This window comes from Amyelois transitella, chromosome 4 (genome assembly GCF_032362555.1).
Source record: "Amyelois transitella isolate CPQ chromosome 4, ilAmyTran1.1, whole genome shotgun sequence".
Taxonomy (NCBI): Eukaryota; Metazoa; Arthropoda; class Insecta; order Lepidoptera; family Pyralidae; genus Amyelois; species Amyelois transitella.
In genome coordinates this window covers 3,910,724-3,929,392 of record NC_083507.1, presented here as the reverse complement: position 1 = coordinate 3,929,392, position 18,669 = coordinate 3,910,724, and the positions used below count along the sequence as shown (strand labels likewise).

Below are 18,669 nucleotides of genomic sequence, written 5' to 3'. Positions count from 1 at the left end.
ATTTCATTTTTTTTTATTTAATCTTAATCGATTTGTTTGCTTGCAGCGGTACGTGAAGATAGAATGCCTGGTGGCCGAAATAGTGGTGCCGTCTACAACCTGTATAAAGTTAAATACAAAAAGCACAAGAAGGCAAATAAGTCAGCGACGACAACCAGTAGGGCATCACCTCCTGTGAAACCTAAGGAACCATTGCCTCCCCTCCCACCGCACCTCGTTAATGGTGAAATATTAAAGACTGCACTCACCAACCCTAGCGAGGTAAAACGATCCAAATGGAAAATATAAAATTTTTAATAAGAATAAAATATCTTTTGCCAACTAAAACTTTCATCTTTCAGGTGGTTCACCTAAGAGCACGACTGGAAAGCGCCGTATCCTCATCCCGAGATCGTGCTATACCTCTAGAGAGAGCGTTGCACATGATCAAAGCGTTGATAGACTGCGATGCCATGGAGGACATTGCGACCGTCCGGCATTTACCTGACTTACTCCATGACACCTCAGAGATTGGCGACAAGCTTTGCAAAATAGGTGACTCAATTGTACACAAAATGGTGGCGTGGACGAAGAAACTTCCATTTATAATGGAAATACCAATGGAAATCCATTCAAAATTACTTATGGAGAAATGGCACGAGATCTCAGTACTGACGACGGCGGCATACCAAGCGATGCACGGGAAGCATGCGCACGCGCCGCCTTCGTCGGACCATGAACATGATTTTATGCAAGAGGTGAGTAATTTCCTAATTTATCCAAATAGTTAGGTTTGTTTATTTTCGCGCATCGCGACCACTTGGCAGTACCAACCGCGGACATTTAAGTGCACTTCAGGTCACATTCGCTCCAGAGACTTCCGCCACATGCGCCAGAGTGCAGTTACGTGATCCGCATCGGTACTTGCGCAATCGCGGTAGAAAGTCGCCGCTGCTAGAGCTGCCTGCATTCGGACACGAGCACATTCGCTGCATAATCCGTGCTATTAGAATCCTAAAAGAATGCAGTGACTCGGACGTGTCTATTGTCAAAGTGGAGTATGCGATGCATAGAAATAGACTTCTTACGACATTGCTTTCCAAATTAAATGTCACTGAACCGATTTATTACATGTAAATGCTAGTGATTTTTATGGAATTTATATAAATTTTTCATAGTAAAATTATCATGTAGATCATGGCCTGCAAATTGCACATGGGTTACGTAAACTGCAGTGGTGCGGTAATACGGTAGTTACAGAAAGTAATTTTCATTGTCTAGAGCATTTCCTACTCGCTTACATACTCGGGCTTACGTAAATTGCTATCTATCTATGTAGTCGTGTTCAATTTATGGTTGAAACCCTTGATGGGCTTATTAACCAATTAAAGCCTTTTAATAAGTTGAGCTAGTTGTAATTAATTTCACGTTATATCATACTACTTTTGATGATGAGTAAATTTTTACAGTTAAATAATGTTACTAGAAACTTAAAATTTTAATAAAAATTATCGATAGCTACTTTTTGTTTAAAAAATTATTAGTCGGGCTTTTATTATCACAATTTTATTTGTTTTGAAATCTAACAACATTAAAATAAAAGGAGAGGTTTCCTTCGTTAATTAAAAGTAAGTATAATCTTTTTCTTTTGTTTAGGTAAACGCAAACCTGCGCACGTTGCAAAACTGCTTAACCTCTCTGATGGGTCGGCCCATAACCCTGGAACAGCTCCGGCTGGACGTGGGCCTCGTGGTGGAGAAGATGACGCAGATCACGTGTGTCTTTAGGCGGATCCAGCTGAGGATGGAGGAATATGTGTGTCTGAAGGTCTACATACTCTTGAATCAAGGTGAGTGATGTCAATTTCTTTTTAGTATAGAGATCTATAGGGTTAGGCGACAACAGATGATTCGGGCATATATAAGAGAAAGCGTCTCGTATGCAATTTCGATATTTGTTTTTCTTAATATTTTTTTTTAAATTCCCGTGCCAATATATGTATTACTCTCCAATACACAAGTTTCAGTATCACCTTAAAATAATAGGCAAAGTTTGCAATTGATCTCTTTAATTTATTTTCTACATATTTATTTTGTTTATGTATAGAACGTGACTGCGTAGGCATACATTCTTTTTCTCTATGCACACGAAATTACATGAAAACTTAGTGAAAAAAAGCGATCCTTTTTACACAAACCATCCTAGATTAAAGGCCAATTAGAGGAAACAGGGGACATATACCCGTTATTTAGTTAAAGCTCCTTGTGCGAGAACCGCAGGGGAGGCCTCGCTTCATTACTTTTGCATGTCAACGCACTGTTGGATGTAATCCAGTTATAGCCGGGGGTGCATCGGCCACTCCATGTAGGTCAGTTACAATTACGCATCCAATATTGCACGTATTATACCTTGCACTAGTGATAAATCACGTTGGATTAACTTGTAGTATTTACACTTTTCCTCATGTGTAGCAATGGGAACTACAACAGCTTCAAAATTTAAGCGAAACCATGGAGAAATTCTAGACTATTTTCAAGCAACGCGACTTTTTTTGAAGTTTGCTGAAATACTTGTTTTACGTCGGTTCTCAAACAAATTGGCTCCTCTACGGACAATAGAAATCTCAATAATAAATCGCGTTCCAATACGATACCGAGCTCGTTATTATTATTATGATTTATGTTTCATGTAACCTAGTTGAGAGACGACTGACAACTCGATTGCGAAATCGGCAAGGAACTTAGCGCAAGTGATAAAAAGTTCCGTTTCTTTGATTGAAATTACACCATCTCGTTTAGATTACCAAGTGATAAATGTAAATGTCACAAATAAACCGTATCACTGACTATACTCTGCAAATAAAAATAACACTAGCGATACATCAGCGATTCTGCATATGAAATGACTAATCCGTTCAACTTAGATGCGTCATTTATACACATACAAAAATAGTGCAGCTTCACACACATTGCGTACCATAGTTGTTACTGGGGAAACTATGACATCCTGCGTTATCGTGAACTACTGTAACTAGGTCGCAAGAACGCGCGCGCATGTTTGAAAATTATTTTCACTGCGCGCGCACATTTGTTTTGCTTTGTTTATCAATGTAAGAAAGGTTGCGGTGGCAAGGCGTTTGATACTTTGTTTTAATATTTTGCAACAACGCAATTTGTAAATTTCTAATAATTTGTGTTTCCTAGAGTTATGTTTAAATGCAAAAATCAATGAGGATGAAGTAAAGAATTGTAGTTATGCTTTAATTCAAAATCGACTGTCCGTTATTTGTTAAATACATACATAAAATCACATCTTTATCTCCCACGAAGTAGGCAAAGCCATCACTCCCGTAAAATCTGCATAACTTTTGGTTTAACTTGAAATTTACAACAATTAAGCTGCTACGCCACGCTAGAATTGATATAAAATATATAGAAATGGAAGAACTAGTAAAAGAGTTTGGTGACGTCGAAATTCTTTTATTATAACTGGATCTACATCAAATTGAGAAAACTAAGATATGGAGAAACCAAGGAGTAAAACGTAATATTATTGCCTGCTCATGAGCTCTAAATTTCGGTAAAATTTTTGATAGCGTCAAAAGACAATTATTTAATTATACAGCTAAAGCAGATCTTGATTGACTGGCAAAACGATTTAAGCACCACCTTATTGTTAAGTGGGTTAAAATTATTATCTACTATGTAGTAGGATCTACGGCTGTTTCATTAAGACAGGGCATTAGGCGCCAGTAAAATCAAGACTTACGACTGATATGATATGACAGATAACCTACTAATGAAGTCAATTGAACCACTGAACTATACAATAGAGCGATAGTTCCGTGCTATCTCCTATATTGTATCATACAACATACTCATTTCCAGTCACATCACGTCTTTATCTTTTACGATGATGACAGAACCAATAGTCACGAAACAAGGCATACTCGCCTAATATTGTAACAGGTTATGTTAAAAAGAAACCATATCTTATATATCATCATTTTTATTTAAAAAATATCAGGGACTAAATATGGTGCAAAACACACATATTGATCTAGCAATCCAAAATTTAACTCAGCAATACCATGTCTAATTTAGCAACTAGCTTCCGTTTCCGGCCTTGCTCGCGTTTATTTTACTGGCAAATTGTTTTATCCAATTCCGTCCAGTACATTTTCCGTCAAAGATTATATAATTAACATACATTCGCAGATAATATAAGTGAAATTGTTACTAGTTTTTTTCTTTGGAATTTGAACCCAACCGCCGAGTTCGCACCACCTAAACTATTGGCCCCAACCCAATACAAGAGCGCACGTTGGATTATACGGTGAAATGGAAAGCGTTTGCGCAATCGAAGCGTGGTACCGCGGTGAATGTGTGGATTAGATACACATACAATAAACATTGGGCAAGCTACGGCTAATCTTATTTGGTAATTAATAGTTATTAAAAAGATTCCGTTTTCATCTATGTCCGTTTAGTACTTAATTATAAATGCGAATAAAAATATTTGTAGTATAGTATAAACTTCGGATTCTTCTTTCAGGCGATGGAACACGTCAGTCAGTAACCCGTCGCTATTTGTCTCTTAATTTCTTCATTAAGCCGAACGTGGCCTTTCAGTCATTTCAAGACTCAAGACAAGAAATTTGAGCTTTTAAAAAAATGAATAACCATTGACAGTAAATTGCGAGGCATTACAACATAAAATAATTACGTAAATCTAGTGTGCGCATCAATTATACACCACTTGCATTTTGGAATTTTGTAGTAAAAAATATTTGTAGGTTCTTACATAGCAACGAAAATCTAAAATCTACTAGCGTCATTCTGAATATTTTATAGCGTGAGAAAAATAAAGCAGGCATCATCTAAACAAACGACGCATAACAACGTACTTTACAATGAGTATGAATAACGTGGAGTTGGTTACGTCAGTTGAAACGGGACAGCATTTCACTCTCGGAGCGGAAAGCGCGACGCGGAAGGCTAACTTTCTCTTTTGCGCGGCGCGGCGCGGCGAAAAACGCCAGATTGCGCCCGCGCCGGTGCGCCGTTTCTCGGTGAGTAGCTGCGTCTCGCGAACCGATTTTATGTAACGTACGTATACCCACAGCGGGTATTTATCTAATATACAGGATATTAAGAGTAGTTAAATTTAATATGCACAAATAGCTAGTTTTATAAAATGTGTAAGTGTACCTAAATAGCCCTTTAATGCTGTTATATATTCATAGTCTATTTAGAAGAAAATCTTTAATCCAGTCCGAGTAGTAGTAGCCTACGTTTCCTAAACATGACACATTTTTTCTTAACTCTCAGACCAGTATGCATCAGGAAACAACTTTTAACGCCCACTCGTTGTAAACTGTAAAAAATACATCATAATGTTTAATGGATTACATCACATAATGTAGTAACATCAACAAAATGCTATACCTACCCAACTGCATTAAAACGTACACATAAATTTTTTAAAAGATGCTGCATTAAAACTGCACATATAAAACAGGCGCGAACGAGTGAGACGGCGATAGTTTCTGAGGACGCGAGCGCGCTCGAGCGGAGGTCAACGGCTAGCCGCGGTCGTTGCCCCGCTATCGGAGTGACCTACTGAGCGCGTGACGTCATCACCGCACCGCGCACTCCATGCCATTGTGGTTTTGCGTCGTCGCGCCGCTGTCCCCTAGCGCCATCTAGAGGCGAATAGCGCGTATTACCTACTATTTTCCTGCAACTCCTATCCCAAACCTCATCAATAATAATAACTAGTAGGTATTAAATAGTATACAAATAAATTACTTATATTTCCGCGTTCTCTTGCAGAAGTGGAACTGGAGAGCATCCAAGATAGATACGTGCAGGTTCTACGTAGCTATTTGGAGCATATCACGCCCCACCATCCTGGAAGACTCCAGGAACTGTTCGCTAGGATACCAGAGGTTAGTAGCGCAAGCCCCCATGGAATATTTTATTAAGGAAATCTATTAGACCGCCCGCAATATAAAAGCTACCTTTTAGAAAAACTCTACATAACTGCTTACTAGTTGACAAAACAAATAGATAACGCTTTCAAAAAAATTATATTCCTAAAGTTGTACCTTCATAGACTTTTGCAGGTTACTGTAGGTATATGAAAGACATAAAACAGACAAAGGTTCAAAACTTAAAGCAACATTGTTATATTTAACCAGTTGCAAGTGATTATAGAAAGCTCCGAAGCGTAAATTTCACAATGCTCACCTCACTTTCAGATCCAAGCTGCGGCGAACTTGTTGCTCGAGAGCAAAATGTTCTATGTTCCCTTCGTGCTGAATTCTGCCGAAATTAGATAGTATATGGCTCAACAAGGGGTATAGTTCTCGATGTACGAGAGGCTCACCCCGCGCCCGAGCCCCCGCCGCACCCTCGTCTTATGATCGCCGCACATCACACCAGCCTGTGTTCAAAACTACGATCCAGCACAAGAGTTCGTACAAATAATACTCGGGCATAGACAAACGCCGTCCCCGCGGAAAATACCTGTTCCTAATTCAAAAATATAAATGTCACACAACGTGGGAGATGACAAAAAGAATACCAAAGCCGCTGTGTTAACATCGGATGGGAATTGGATGGAGTTCGAATGGGATTGGGTATGCAAAACAATAAAGGAATTTTCACCCGAGTGCATCTGATCTTCGCTATGTCAATACTGAGGAAGTGTGCAGACGGTCAATTTAATACAATGAATTGAGTTTACTTCTCCGGCGAGTGACAGTGTGAGGACAGTGCGGTACTTTATATATCGTTGTTGAGTCGATGTGTGTATTGGTTATATTGTTTAGTAGAGGAATTAAAACGTCCCAATTGACAGACTGATTTATTATAAAATACTTAGCAATTAGGTAAAAGGGACTTGAATGCGTGTTTTATATGGTAGTGTATACTACATAGTGTTAAATAGATTAAATATATAATAATGTTACTATTTAAATAATGTCAGACGAAGAATTGCATAATATATTATTTCTGTAAATATAGATTAATGTTAACATGTAAAGAAGTTGTTTTAGACAGATTTGTTTCTTGTAAATGAAATATTGCTGTTTTAATTTGCATTTTATATCGTGTAGGTTTAACCAGTAAACTAATTCGCTGGGTGTGTATCACGGAAAATTTTAATTTAATTTTTGTATGACCTGTTCTTAATAATAAGTAGCACTAAGTACCTACTCTCAGTGTTTACCAAGACTGCTTGTATACTGTTTATACACTAAAAATAGCGTGGATTCGCTCAGTTCTCATAGTCACAATTTATGCATTTTTGTGAATATTTTCGCATAACACTTGAGCATCATATATTTTTACGTTCTTAAATAATCACTTCAAACCTTATTCTGGTCTAACTAGATGTAAGTAACCGGCGGAACACGTACGTTTGTAAATATACGTGGTAGGTTTGCGGAGCAACAACCAAGTTACACTTTGCGTCTTTTTTTTTACTTATCTTGTACTTTGCTTCCTTAAATGTGTTCAGATGTAATTTGTGCTCAATGCGTCATTGTTTTCATGTCATATAATTATCATTTTGCATATTGTTATCACGTCGCCATCAACACATTTTCTAAGCATCCCTTCTGTATATAAGTATATAAATTGAAAATGAGCATCTCGTCTTCTTTCGAATTAAAAATTTGGCATTATCTTTATCATTACCAACAATTAATACTTCAACAATTTTGTCAATGCCGTAAAAAGTTATTTCAACATAATCATAGTCATTTTGATCATAATAATCATACTCATGGTATAGAGCGCACAACTAACCTTCATATTGCGATCAAAATTATATGTGTATAAAGTCATATACATACTTATAAATTTGTTTTCATACAATACGTAAATACGTTAAAAGTCAGTATAGAAATAGAAAAAAAGGATCAAAGAACTATCACCCAATATTCGAGACTTTTCTACTAATCTAACACTGTCTATGGTCACTGCCTTTTTTAAAGTTATTTGCCGTTATCGTTTATAACTTGTATTAATCGTTAATATTAAAATTGTAAAACATAAACGTTCCAACAACGGTGAACAGTTACCATTAGCTATAGGGAGGCGGTTACGCCCTGTTAAAATTAAGTAATTACAACCAAAAAGTTCGTTCTAAGGACTTAGGTTCTAGATAATTAAATATGCCTTAGCATTATTATGCCGATGTCGTCATGGAGACAATACTATGTCTACGACAATCATTACAGCACGTTTAATGCAGTATTAAGAATAAATATATTCTGATTAAAAACTTTTTAAGCAACATACTTCATTGCTGTAAACGTTTAGTTCATGAGATAGAGATGATTATGGTTCTCTGAGTAAAAAAAATATCTATTATCTCTCATACAGCAGATGCATACATTATAGCATACATTTCCTTTCTTATCCTCAACACGTGAACTATTAAAGTATATGCAGTATGCATAGTAATAACTCATGTAGTTTGAGTTATTTACAATACATTTAATTAATGTCAGATGACAGAAGTTGCAGTAACCATTATAAATGAGCACTAACTCGCTTATAATTGCCCTTCGATTGTTCGAAGCGGTAAAGACAGTCAACCTGGAAGATATTACCGTCCCTTCTACAAAAGGAATTTGTAGCTTAACCTTAATCTAACTATTTGAAACAGTTTATAATTGAAGGGTTAATACTTTTATAGAATCCTGTTACCTGAATGAGCGACACACGTCCGTTCCTCAACGTGTTACCATTAGTTAAGTGTTAGTGTTATTAAATGTGTTTTTTGTAAATTGTAATATTAGTTTGAATACAACCAGTTACAATACTGCCATCAAATGCCTAAATAGTTTTCAATTAATTTTGTTAAACTTTAAATAAGTACGTTTTAATTTAAGTTTATGAAGTTGGTGAAATTATTAGTTAAATGTGATAGCGGAATGGTGGCAGTCGGCGACTTGGTCACCCGAGCCGACTGCGCGCCGGTCTGCTCGGTCTCATACAACCGTGAGGGTTCGCCTTTAGCTTGGGTGCAATCCCCACGACAATTGGATATATTATATTTATTTATTATTTTTTCTAACTTAATTATAATTAATTAGTTCATAAAAACACCATCCGAACGACGGTGTTAAATCTAAAGTCTGAGGTAAAGATGCCTTTATAGATTTTTAAACATGTATCGACGGGAATCGTAAATAAATGTTAACGAGAATCGTGCATCGTTCTAATGTGTAAATGATAATGTAAGTAATATTGACACTTATTTTGTTAGTATCATAATCTTAAGGCGAAACTAACGGCAGTGTATCAAATTGGAAGTAGACGTATAAGGATGTTATTGGCGTTGTACAAAGGATAGTATTGTTAGTAAATAAAAACCAATTGGCGCATTACTGGCGAGTACCTAATTAGTTGATAGTACATGAAGAGCCCACAGAGGCTACGCATCCATTATGTAAATACAAATTAATGAATTATAAGATGGCCACTCGCGTTTTGTTACTCTTCTAATTGTTTCGCTACTGTATACAGCTTCTTTGCATTTTCAATCTGTTACAATGTTAAAATCTGTCAAATTATGCGCGATACTCTGCGGTTAGTACAATAGGTGAAGAAATATATCTTACTGACGGCTGGTTTACAAACCATGTACAATGTAATTTCATGTTTTCATAAGTCAAATCTTAAATCTCTTCTTCCAAAGGTTCCCGACTAAATAAATTTGTAGAGAAATATTTTCTCATATTCTTACTCATAACATGACTCCAGGGTATCGAGCACATAGTCGCCGGTACACAAAATTGACAGGTACCTATAGTAGTATAAAATTAATGATTTGCATCTGCTTGTTGTTTTGATTTGAACGTGTAGATAACGTCGTCCTAGCATATTTCGAATGATCACAGCAGGTTTTGATACACTTGTGCCTGATAACTAGTTAGATTTCTACGCACTGTACTAATTGCATCACAAAATCAGGGTTCGCCAAGAACAGGGTTTCAGCTTGAATAAACTATTTTGAAGAGGCTTACGTTATCACTGGTAGCTAGCATGGATTTGCAACGGACTGCCGTGACAAAACACATCACGTTTTGCAGAAAATCGCACATTATCTTATTGAATAACATTGTTATAGGCACAAGTTGTTTGACCGATTAGATAATACTGCGAAAATATTTTGACTGATAATAGTAATTAAACATAATAATGTTAATATATTGTAATGTAAGGATGTAACAAAAACTTAATGCATTTCACGGTTTCTTTACAGTCCATAAGAGAGTAATTAGTTACGTCTAAGATATCTTGACGAAATATTTTCACATTCATAGCGTAAGGTTTGTTGTGTATAAAAATAGCGATTCATGAGTATTTCGGGTAAAGGAAGGGTTAAAATTGTGTACATTAGACATTGTAATAAAATAGTTATGAGTGTAAATCCGTAAGAGAATATATATTTGGAAACGTTGACGAGTGATTGTTGTATGTAATTCGTGTCACAGATGGATATTTGGACTCTAAGTACATTTATTAGATTATCTATTCTACAAGTTATACTTCATGTTTTATTCAAATAACAGATAATTAAATGTTTACGTTTACATAAACAAACACGTTTAGCTTTTCATTCTAATTTATTGGACACGATTTTATGGCAATTGTCACTTTGGGGTAAACTATAGTTTTAGTTAGTTCGTTTTGCTTTAAAAGTGATTGTTTTCAAATGTATTTGTATGTAAAAACTGTACATTTTTAATCGATTTGACTCTTTTACGTCCCCCGAACGTCAGTGTTTTCTAAAATATTTGATAGTCGTCATAATCGATTGTAAACATAATATTATAATAATACAGGCTAAGAACAATTGCTGTTAAAGCAGAAGTAAAACAAGGATTAATCTAAATAAGTATAGGGAAACACATGTTACACGATATTTTTTTTACAAGCAGTATCACAAAAAGTGCCTCTGATAGACGCGCACGTTCTACATAGCGACAAACTTTTTTAAAGAGTTCAATATGAGTGTGCTATTTCATATGTTTAGTTGGACTCGCTCAATATCAAGACTTATCGCTTCAGAACTATCATATACTTTAAGTATTATTGATAACTTAGAGTTGTATGTTTACATGTAGCAAATCACATTAGTTGCTGATTGCAGTACTGTTCTCGATGGATCTAAGGCTGTTTATTATTCGACCAAGTTAAGATGACTGTTAGTGGGTACTGAATTGTATGTTCTCGTTCGAGTGGTGCGCCGGTCGTTAGTCAATCGAAAGTGTACGGTTTGCCAAGAGAAGTTACCTACAGTTGTGTTTAGTTAGCGATGCATAACGTGTTTGTACTTTAATTTGTTTTTTAGTTGTACTCTTGGAAATCAATGGTTAATAATTTAAGAAAATAAAATGTATGTGAAATATGAATTTGTTTTATTCTTTTTATTGAGTAACGATTTCCTACTGACCACCAAACCATATTTACTTTAATATTAGCTCAATCACCTACATTCTTTCTACTACCAAACCTTTATTAAAACAATATAGATTTTAATTTACATGGTACCTGCTAAGCATACGTATGACTGATTAACTGACATCAACGCTTGGTCTAAAGCGCTGCGTTAAGTGACTTTAAATTTGGTCTTTATGTGATCTAGGGTAGAATAAAAATTTGTCTCCTATTTGCCGATTTTCGTTATACGGGCAGAGCTGCGGGCGGACTCTGTCCATGCGGTTGGAGGCAGAGCCAGGATTTTCATTAAACTTTTAATAAGATCGAGCTAAGAACCGAGCACACCTACGAATTGAATGATACGCTGCTACGAAATGAAGCTAAGATCGTAGCAGTGCTACGACCGGCTAAGAGAATAATTATTTAGATATGAAAAAATTCTTAATTTTTTAGATACTTATATTTTACAAAATTTGATTAGTATATCGAAGAAAAGAAAAGAACCTGTAGTACTGCCATCTATTATCGAGTGGAAGAACTATTATATTTATTTACAGCCATCTCTGTATCAGTTCAAGAACTAATAAAATCTATTCGGTTGCCGGCTATTTTGTCATGCAGCATGCATGTGGTTCAATCTGTGCCGCGTGAGACAAACAAATAACGTCTGTCAAAGTCACGCCGTGAAATAAAATTAAAAACCTTTACGTCAAAAAATCTGCCGAATCTACGGCCAAACGCCACATGTCACGGTAGAAATATATTAAAATTTCGTTAAATTCTTTCTAATAACAAATAAATCATAAAAAAATGGTAAGTAATATTCAAAACTGACTGCAATTTTTAACCTTTTGAAGTATTTCAAGAAATAGATTTAACCCCCTAGTTGTGTTGCTTTATATTGTGTGCGTCATTTGCATCTCCTTTTTTGTTTTAGAAACCTCTTATGCTGCAAGGGCACGAGCGTGCTATTACTCAAATCAAATATAACCGTGAAGGAGATTTGCTGTTCTCAGCGGCGAAGGATTCCAAGCCCAATGTGTGGTGGTCATTGAATGGAGAACGTTTGGGCACGTTTAACGGCCATGGAGGTGTGGTATGGTGCCTTGACGTTGATTGGCAAACCATAAACTTGATAACTGGTGGAGGAGACAGTTCTTGCAGGTTAGTAGGTACTACTACATTAGAAATGTCTGCGTCAAGTGTAAAATGATTGAACATAGAAGTGCTAATTAGATACCTACAGTCCAATGTTTTTGTGCATATAACATCTTCCACTTCCACTATCAGGTAAGTAATTAAAAGAAGGTCTGTAGTGGACTACCAAAATTATGGCTTTATACTAATTAATTTGATTGATTGGTGTCTAAAGGAAATGCTACTGGAAAGTAATTTTTTTTTGTAAAGGTTTATAGTTACACATTGCATATCACTTAATATCTGGTTAATACAACAGTTGCCACTTGAACTCTTTATGAGCTTGATGTCTTACTTTTTAATACAATAAATAAATTAATTTCAAAAAAGGAAACCAGAATTCCAAACCAAAAATGTAGAAGAAGTGATAGAATTAAATATTGAGGATTCTAATAAGAATAACATTAGAAAGCAGTAGTTACAAACCATCCCACTGTTACTTGGATAAACATTACCTCCACAAATAATTGCTATTGTTATTTTTTAAAGTATAAAATTTGTTTTCCAGATTATGGGATTTGGAGACAGGAAAGAACATAGCCACAATAAAGACAAACTCCTCAGTGAGAACATGCAACTTCAGCTTCAGCGCATACCAGGCTGCATACACCACAGACAAAGCTATGGGACATCCCTGCGAGGTAATTAACAGTAAGCCTTGTTTAAGTGTTTGACTATACTATACTATGCAAAAAAATAAATTTTGATATAAATCTGTTTCTTATGAAAAAGTGAGTGCTTTATAAGGCACATTAAACTGTTGGTCAAACCTGGCCCAAAAGCACCTACTTGATTGGTATAGCAAAATATTTTGAACACAGTTTTTTAATACTGTCTGAAAAAATGAGTGCTTTGTAAGGCACATTAAACAATAAATGATAAAATATAAATATATACGGGACAAATTACACTGATTGAATTAGCCTCGAAGTAAACTCGAGACTTGTGTTACGAGATACTAAACTGAACATTACTATATTTTTTAATAAATACTTATATAGATAAACATTCAAGACCCAGGTCAATCAGGAAAAGTTCTTTTCTCATCATGCCCTGGCCGGGATTCAAACCCAGGACCTCCGATGTCACAGACAAGCGTACTACTGCTGCGCCACAGAGGCCATAAAACTGTTGGTTTAACCTGGCCCAAAAGCACCTAGTTGATTGGTATAACAAAATATTTTGAACACAGTTGTTTAATACTGTAAAACCATATGAAAGGAAGAAATTCTCCCAAAAACTGATTTTATCATAGCTTTTGCTGTAAACTTTATAACATAAAAAAATATTCACATAACATCAGCACAATGGTAATATAAGAATTAAAAAAAAAATATCCAGAAAATATCTTATTTTATAATTATCATTGGTTCATTTTTAATATTCCAGGTCTTCATCATTGACACCAGAACGATTGACGATTCCATTTCCACTCAGTCCCCAATCTTAAAATGGGAGATCACAGACTCAAAAGTCACCTCCATGGTCTGGGGAACTTTGGACGAGACCATCATCACTGGCCATGAAAGTGGAGATCTCAATCAGTGGGATCTTAGGGTAAGACCAATACAATTCATCATGATTGCTTGATTATATTCAAAGCTTTCCCCAAATCAGTTGTCTTACTGGCATTAATTGTCTTCACCTCTCCTGAGAGAAGACCCATGACTGCATGCCTGGTTTTATATGAAGCAACTCACGTCTGATCTCCACATCTTTTGCAGGGGTAATTTACCCATTTTGCTGAATTAGTAAGGTATTATTATGATCCATGTAAATAATCTGAATGTATTTTTATTTTGGTGTTGGTTTTTATTTAGTACTAGCATCCACATGGCCTTCTTCCCTTTTTTCGCAATAAAAAGTAGCCTTTGTATTTTATATAAACTAATTTTGATAAAATTTTATACCAAATTTTATCAAAATTAGTTTGGTGGTTTATGTGTGAAATTGTAACAGACAGACCAGAGTTACTTTCGCATTTATAAAAGTAGGGATTCAAAGTATTTATTATGGTATAAAAAATTGTATGCTGTTGCCTAATCTTATAAATTTTTCAGACTGGCAAGAAAGTCCACTCCATCAAAGAGCACACGCATCAAATCAATGACATGCAACTCTCAAGAGATGCGACTATGTTCATCACAGCTTCCAAAGACCAGACCGCTAAACTGTTTGACACCAGCTCTTTGGAATTATTGAAAGAATACAAGACCGAGCGTCCTGTGAACTCTGCCGCTCTCAGTCCTATCTTAGATCACGTGGTCCTCGGAGGTGGTCAAGATGCCATGGAAGTAACAACCACTTCAACTAGGCAAGGAAAGTTCGACGCGCGATTCTTCCACTTGGTATTTGAAGAGGAATTCGGAAGAGTCAAAGGTCACTTCGGACCAATCAACAGTTTGGCTTTCCACCCAGATGGAAAGAGCTATGCCTCCGGAGGCGAAGACGGTTACGTGCGTGTGCAGAGTTTCGACCAATCTTACTTTGATTACACTTTTGATTACAATCGTGATTAATTTTGTAACTGTTCCAACTGTCTATAATTTAGCAATAAACAAATATTTTTCATGATTCGTAAATCAATAAATTGTTTTATTTTTATCATGTCACTATTAAATAAATAATGTTGGTCTAGTAGCGTTAAAACATCCAGTGTGTTAGCTGCTTCCTTCCTTTTGCAAGTTGTAAGAGTCAATCAAGACCATTTTGAATGAGGTACTAGCAGCGAGTAGTCGTTATCTCTGAATGTCATAGCCATTATTAAGCCACCTAATGTGCCAAATGCCCAATTTGACCTTGATTCCTTGACTATAGGACTTACCCCTTACCCCATTAGGAATAATGACGTGATATATGTATGTTCTTTGGATCTAAATGAAACTTAAACAAATACAATATCCAACAATTTATTATACAAAATATTTACCTAATTACACTTGGGAATACTTGCTGTCTTATTGTTCTAAAGTTATCACTTTGCTTAACATACTCAAAGGAAGTATGGTGTGGTGTGTTGTGGAGGCACTTCTCTCTCGCTGTCGGGCACAGCTTGGAATAATTTTGGTGTTCTATCATTCACTGTTTTGAATTCCAGTATGGAAGCAACGTTGCCGCAACGATAACAATAGTTTGGCGCCGACCATACCGTTACCAATCTCTTGTCAAACATATATTTGTAACCTGGAACATGAAATGTTCTGTTTTATTACATTGGCATCAACAACATAAGCTGATCCAGAAAAAACTTGTTTAAAAAGCTTCTTTCAGATGTAGGTACAGTAATTTATTTTCATTTTTCTCTTTTTTTACATATGCGTGTATATTGACAGGCAACTGACTGGTGTGTCGATTATTTGCTTACCTTCATTTACAAGTTGATGTGCTCTACATATAAGATTTAAATTATTGTAGTTCATAAATAATTCTGTGACGTAACTGCCGAACAGCCATCCTGCGCCTCTGGGACTTACCGACCTGTAAAAAAAATTAAATGGTATTGTATTGTAAAGAAACATAATTATGTAGGTAAGTTACCTTCACTATAAATAAAATCATGGAGTTCAAGCAAAAATGCCCTACCAATTAATTTTGATAATATGCAAGTGAAGCAATGAATAAAGGTACTATCCTCACTTAACAGGGGCAGAATGTGTTGCGATCCCACTTGTCCCTTGTCTGGGTTGGCAATGGAACTTCAGTATTCAAACCATAGATCATAATTTTATTGGACTCTGAGAAATTAAACATGTTCGGCTACAACCTAGGTATGGCTCTCACAAGTGGCGATGAAGAGACCCTTAAAGCTATTATTTACATACCACATTTTAACTTCTGCTGGATCTGACCACAGCAAATCACAGAAGGCTCCTTTATGAGGTATCTGTTGGTTTCTATCAATACATCGGATTTGATCAAGCATCGATATTTCTGGTGATAATCCACCGTGAACACAAAGTACTGTTTCATCTATTAACTGAGAACAAAAAATAATCATTTTAAATAATCTTAGAAATTTTTAAAATATAATAAAAAGGGTGCCTTAGTACTCGTAGAACATATAGTAGGTTTCATTTATAAAAAACAATATAATATATTTCATATTATTTCAAATCTATGTATACTAATAGTAAAAATATTCAAAATACCAATTATACAAATTGGTTTGGCTATCTCTTAAAAGTTTCATCTTGGTTTAAAAGTGATCATAGAATTTAACTAATTATGATTAATTATGATGTCAATCAAACATAGGCTTTTCTGGATATTTTCACAGGTGCAAAGCACCAAAAAGAAACTCATTTATTCAAATCATACGCTATTTTGAATGATAAGACAATGGATTCCTTTGGTAACAATATATACAAGCAAAAATATGAAAATTTTATTATTATAAAATAACAAATACATACAGCTGCAACAGTAAGGAGATCAAAAACTCGGCAACAGTCTTTCCAGGCATTAGCATTTCCATATTTGTTGAGGCATTCATCATAGAAACCATAAACTTTTGTGATTTGACAAGTTTCATGATTTCCTCTTAGCAAGATTATCCTGAAAATATATAACATGTTCTTGAAAAAAAAAAATCTACATTATCATATTACTACATAAAGTTATGTAAGCACAAACAAATAAGTGAAAAAATAATAAATACATAGGTACAAACATATAATCACATATTTATCCCTTACGAGGAAGACAGAGACAACAAGTCTTAAAAAAATGTAATAATTTCAATGATTATTAGTTTTATTGGCAGAGCTTTAAAGTCACTTTCTTATCCCAAAAGACTATATCAAAATTATATACTGCTTACCTTCCAAACCATGCAGCTATAAGGGTAAAGGTCACTTTATAGAAGGTGCCATTTATTTCTCTCTTCTTTAGCTATCATTCTTTTTGATCTACTGTTCCCACCGAATTGTGCTGCATCTTCTTTAAAGTAAGCTTTACCCTTATTGCTGCAGTTTTTATGGTTGTATGCCTTCCCAACAATTATATTGGGAAGCTATACAACCATACTTATAAGACACTTGTTGACAATGACACATCCATTATACATACCTGTCTGGGTACCGAGCTTTAAGTGCCATCAATAGTGTTAACGTTTCTAAACTGTAGTAGCCTCGATCAACATAGTCTCCCATGAATATGTACTTTGTGTCTGGTACTTGTCCACCTTTGTTGAACAGTTCTTCCAAGTCATAAAACTGTAAATGATGGATATATTTAAATAAAAATTAAATATATTGCTAAGTACAACACATCTTTGGGCCCACGCTTACAGGATGTGTAAACATAATCCAAGCTAAGTGCATAATCCAAGAATGAAGATCTGAATATAACAGTTCTAATAACTATTCTTATTTTTGACTGACTTCTGGATTTCGATCCTAGACCTAGACCCTGGCTACCCAGAACGTTGATGAAAAAGTGTAAGACAAAGAGTTTGATGTAATGTCAAACGCCAATTAGATATAGAAAGATATAACGTGCTGCATGTAATTGATGCTTAGGTACAGAAAAATTTACTGATTTGAAACAATTGTGCTTTATATACCTGTCCGTGTATATCACCACAAACAGTTACTGGGGTCTGGACCGGTTGTACATTGGGCTCCTCCAACAATAGATCACAGACAATGTTACACAGTTCCCGTAAATCATCTTCCGGCAAATATTTACACCTTTTCGCAATTTCTATCCATTTATCCACGTCGCACATCTTCATTTATTTTAACAGAGGCGTTTCTAATCTAAAGTATTTCAACAAGAAAGCACTTGCGATTGCGACGAGTGACAAAATATTTAATTGACATTGTTCTTTTTTCCCAATCTGACAGTGGCAGATACATTTTTTTAGGACTCAGATTCATTCATAAATATAATGATTTTATATATTTATTTTATATGTATTAAGTGTATTTATTATAAAATACTAGCTGTCCCGGCAAATGTTGTTTTGCCATATAAATATTTTTAAGTGATTTAGGGGTATAAAAAATAGATGTTGGCCGATTCTCAG

The 18,669-nt window shown here is 35.4% G+C and overlaps 3 protein-coding genes across 3 annotated transcripts in view; 2 read left to right on the top strand and 1 right to left on the bottom strand.

Annotated features, from left to right (window-relative positions):
• The window catches only part of LOC106129430 (hormone receptor 4), a 29,565-nt gene extending 18,171 nt beyond the window's left edge, over positions 1-11,394 (top strand). The window contains exons 4-8 of the mRNA XM_013327987.2: positions 47-261; positions 342-737; positions 1,636-1,828; positions 5,814-5,929; positions 6,242-11,394. Coding sequence (XP_013183441.1) covers positions 47-261; positions 342-737; positions 1,636-1,828; positions 5,814-5,929; positions 6,242-6,322 — 1,001 coding nt within the window. The 3' untranslated portion in view covers positions 6,323-11,394. The remainder of the gene's footprint in view (positions 1-46; positions 262-341; positions 738-1,635; positions 1,829-5,813; positions 5,930-6,241) is intronic.
• Positions 11,395-12,107: 713 nt separating this feature from the next.
• LOC106129349 (eukaryotic translation initiation factor 3 subunit I) lies at positions 12,108-15,231 on the top strand. Its single transcript, XM_013327882.2, has 5 exons — positions 12,108-12,257; positions 12,382-12,608; positions 13,150-13,282; positions 14,031-14,198; positions 14,702-15,231. The coding sequence occupies exons 1-5, from the start codon at positions 12,255-12,257 to the stop codon at positions 15,158-15,160; spliced, it is 990 nt and encodes a 329-aa protein (XP_013183336.1). The 5' UTR covers positions 12,108-12,254; the 3' UTR covers positions 15,161-15,231.
• A 303-nt stretch (positions 15,232-15,534) lies between these two features.
• Positions 15,535-18,460, bottom strand: LOC106129407 (serine/threonine-protein phosphatase 6 catalytic subunit). The gene is made up of 6 exons (XM_013327962.2): positions 18,205-18,460; positions 17,709-17,854; positions 17,054-17,195; positions 16,463-16,617; positions 16,006-16,118; positions 15,535-15,824 (listed from the first exon to the last, which is right to left on the bottom strand). Exons 1-6 carry the CDS (start codon positions 18,373-18,375, stop codon positions 15,634-15,636), a joined length of 918 nt encoding a protein of 305 aa, XP_013183416.1. The 5' UTR covers positions 18,376-18,460; the 3' UTR covers positions 15,535-15,633.
• Between the last annotated feature and the right edge of the window lie 209 nt (positions 18,461-18,669).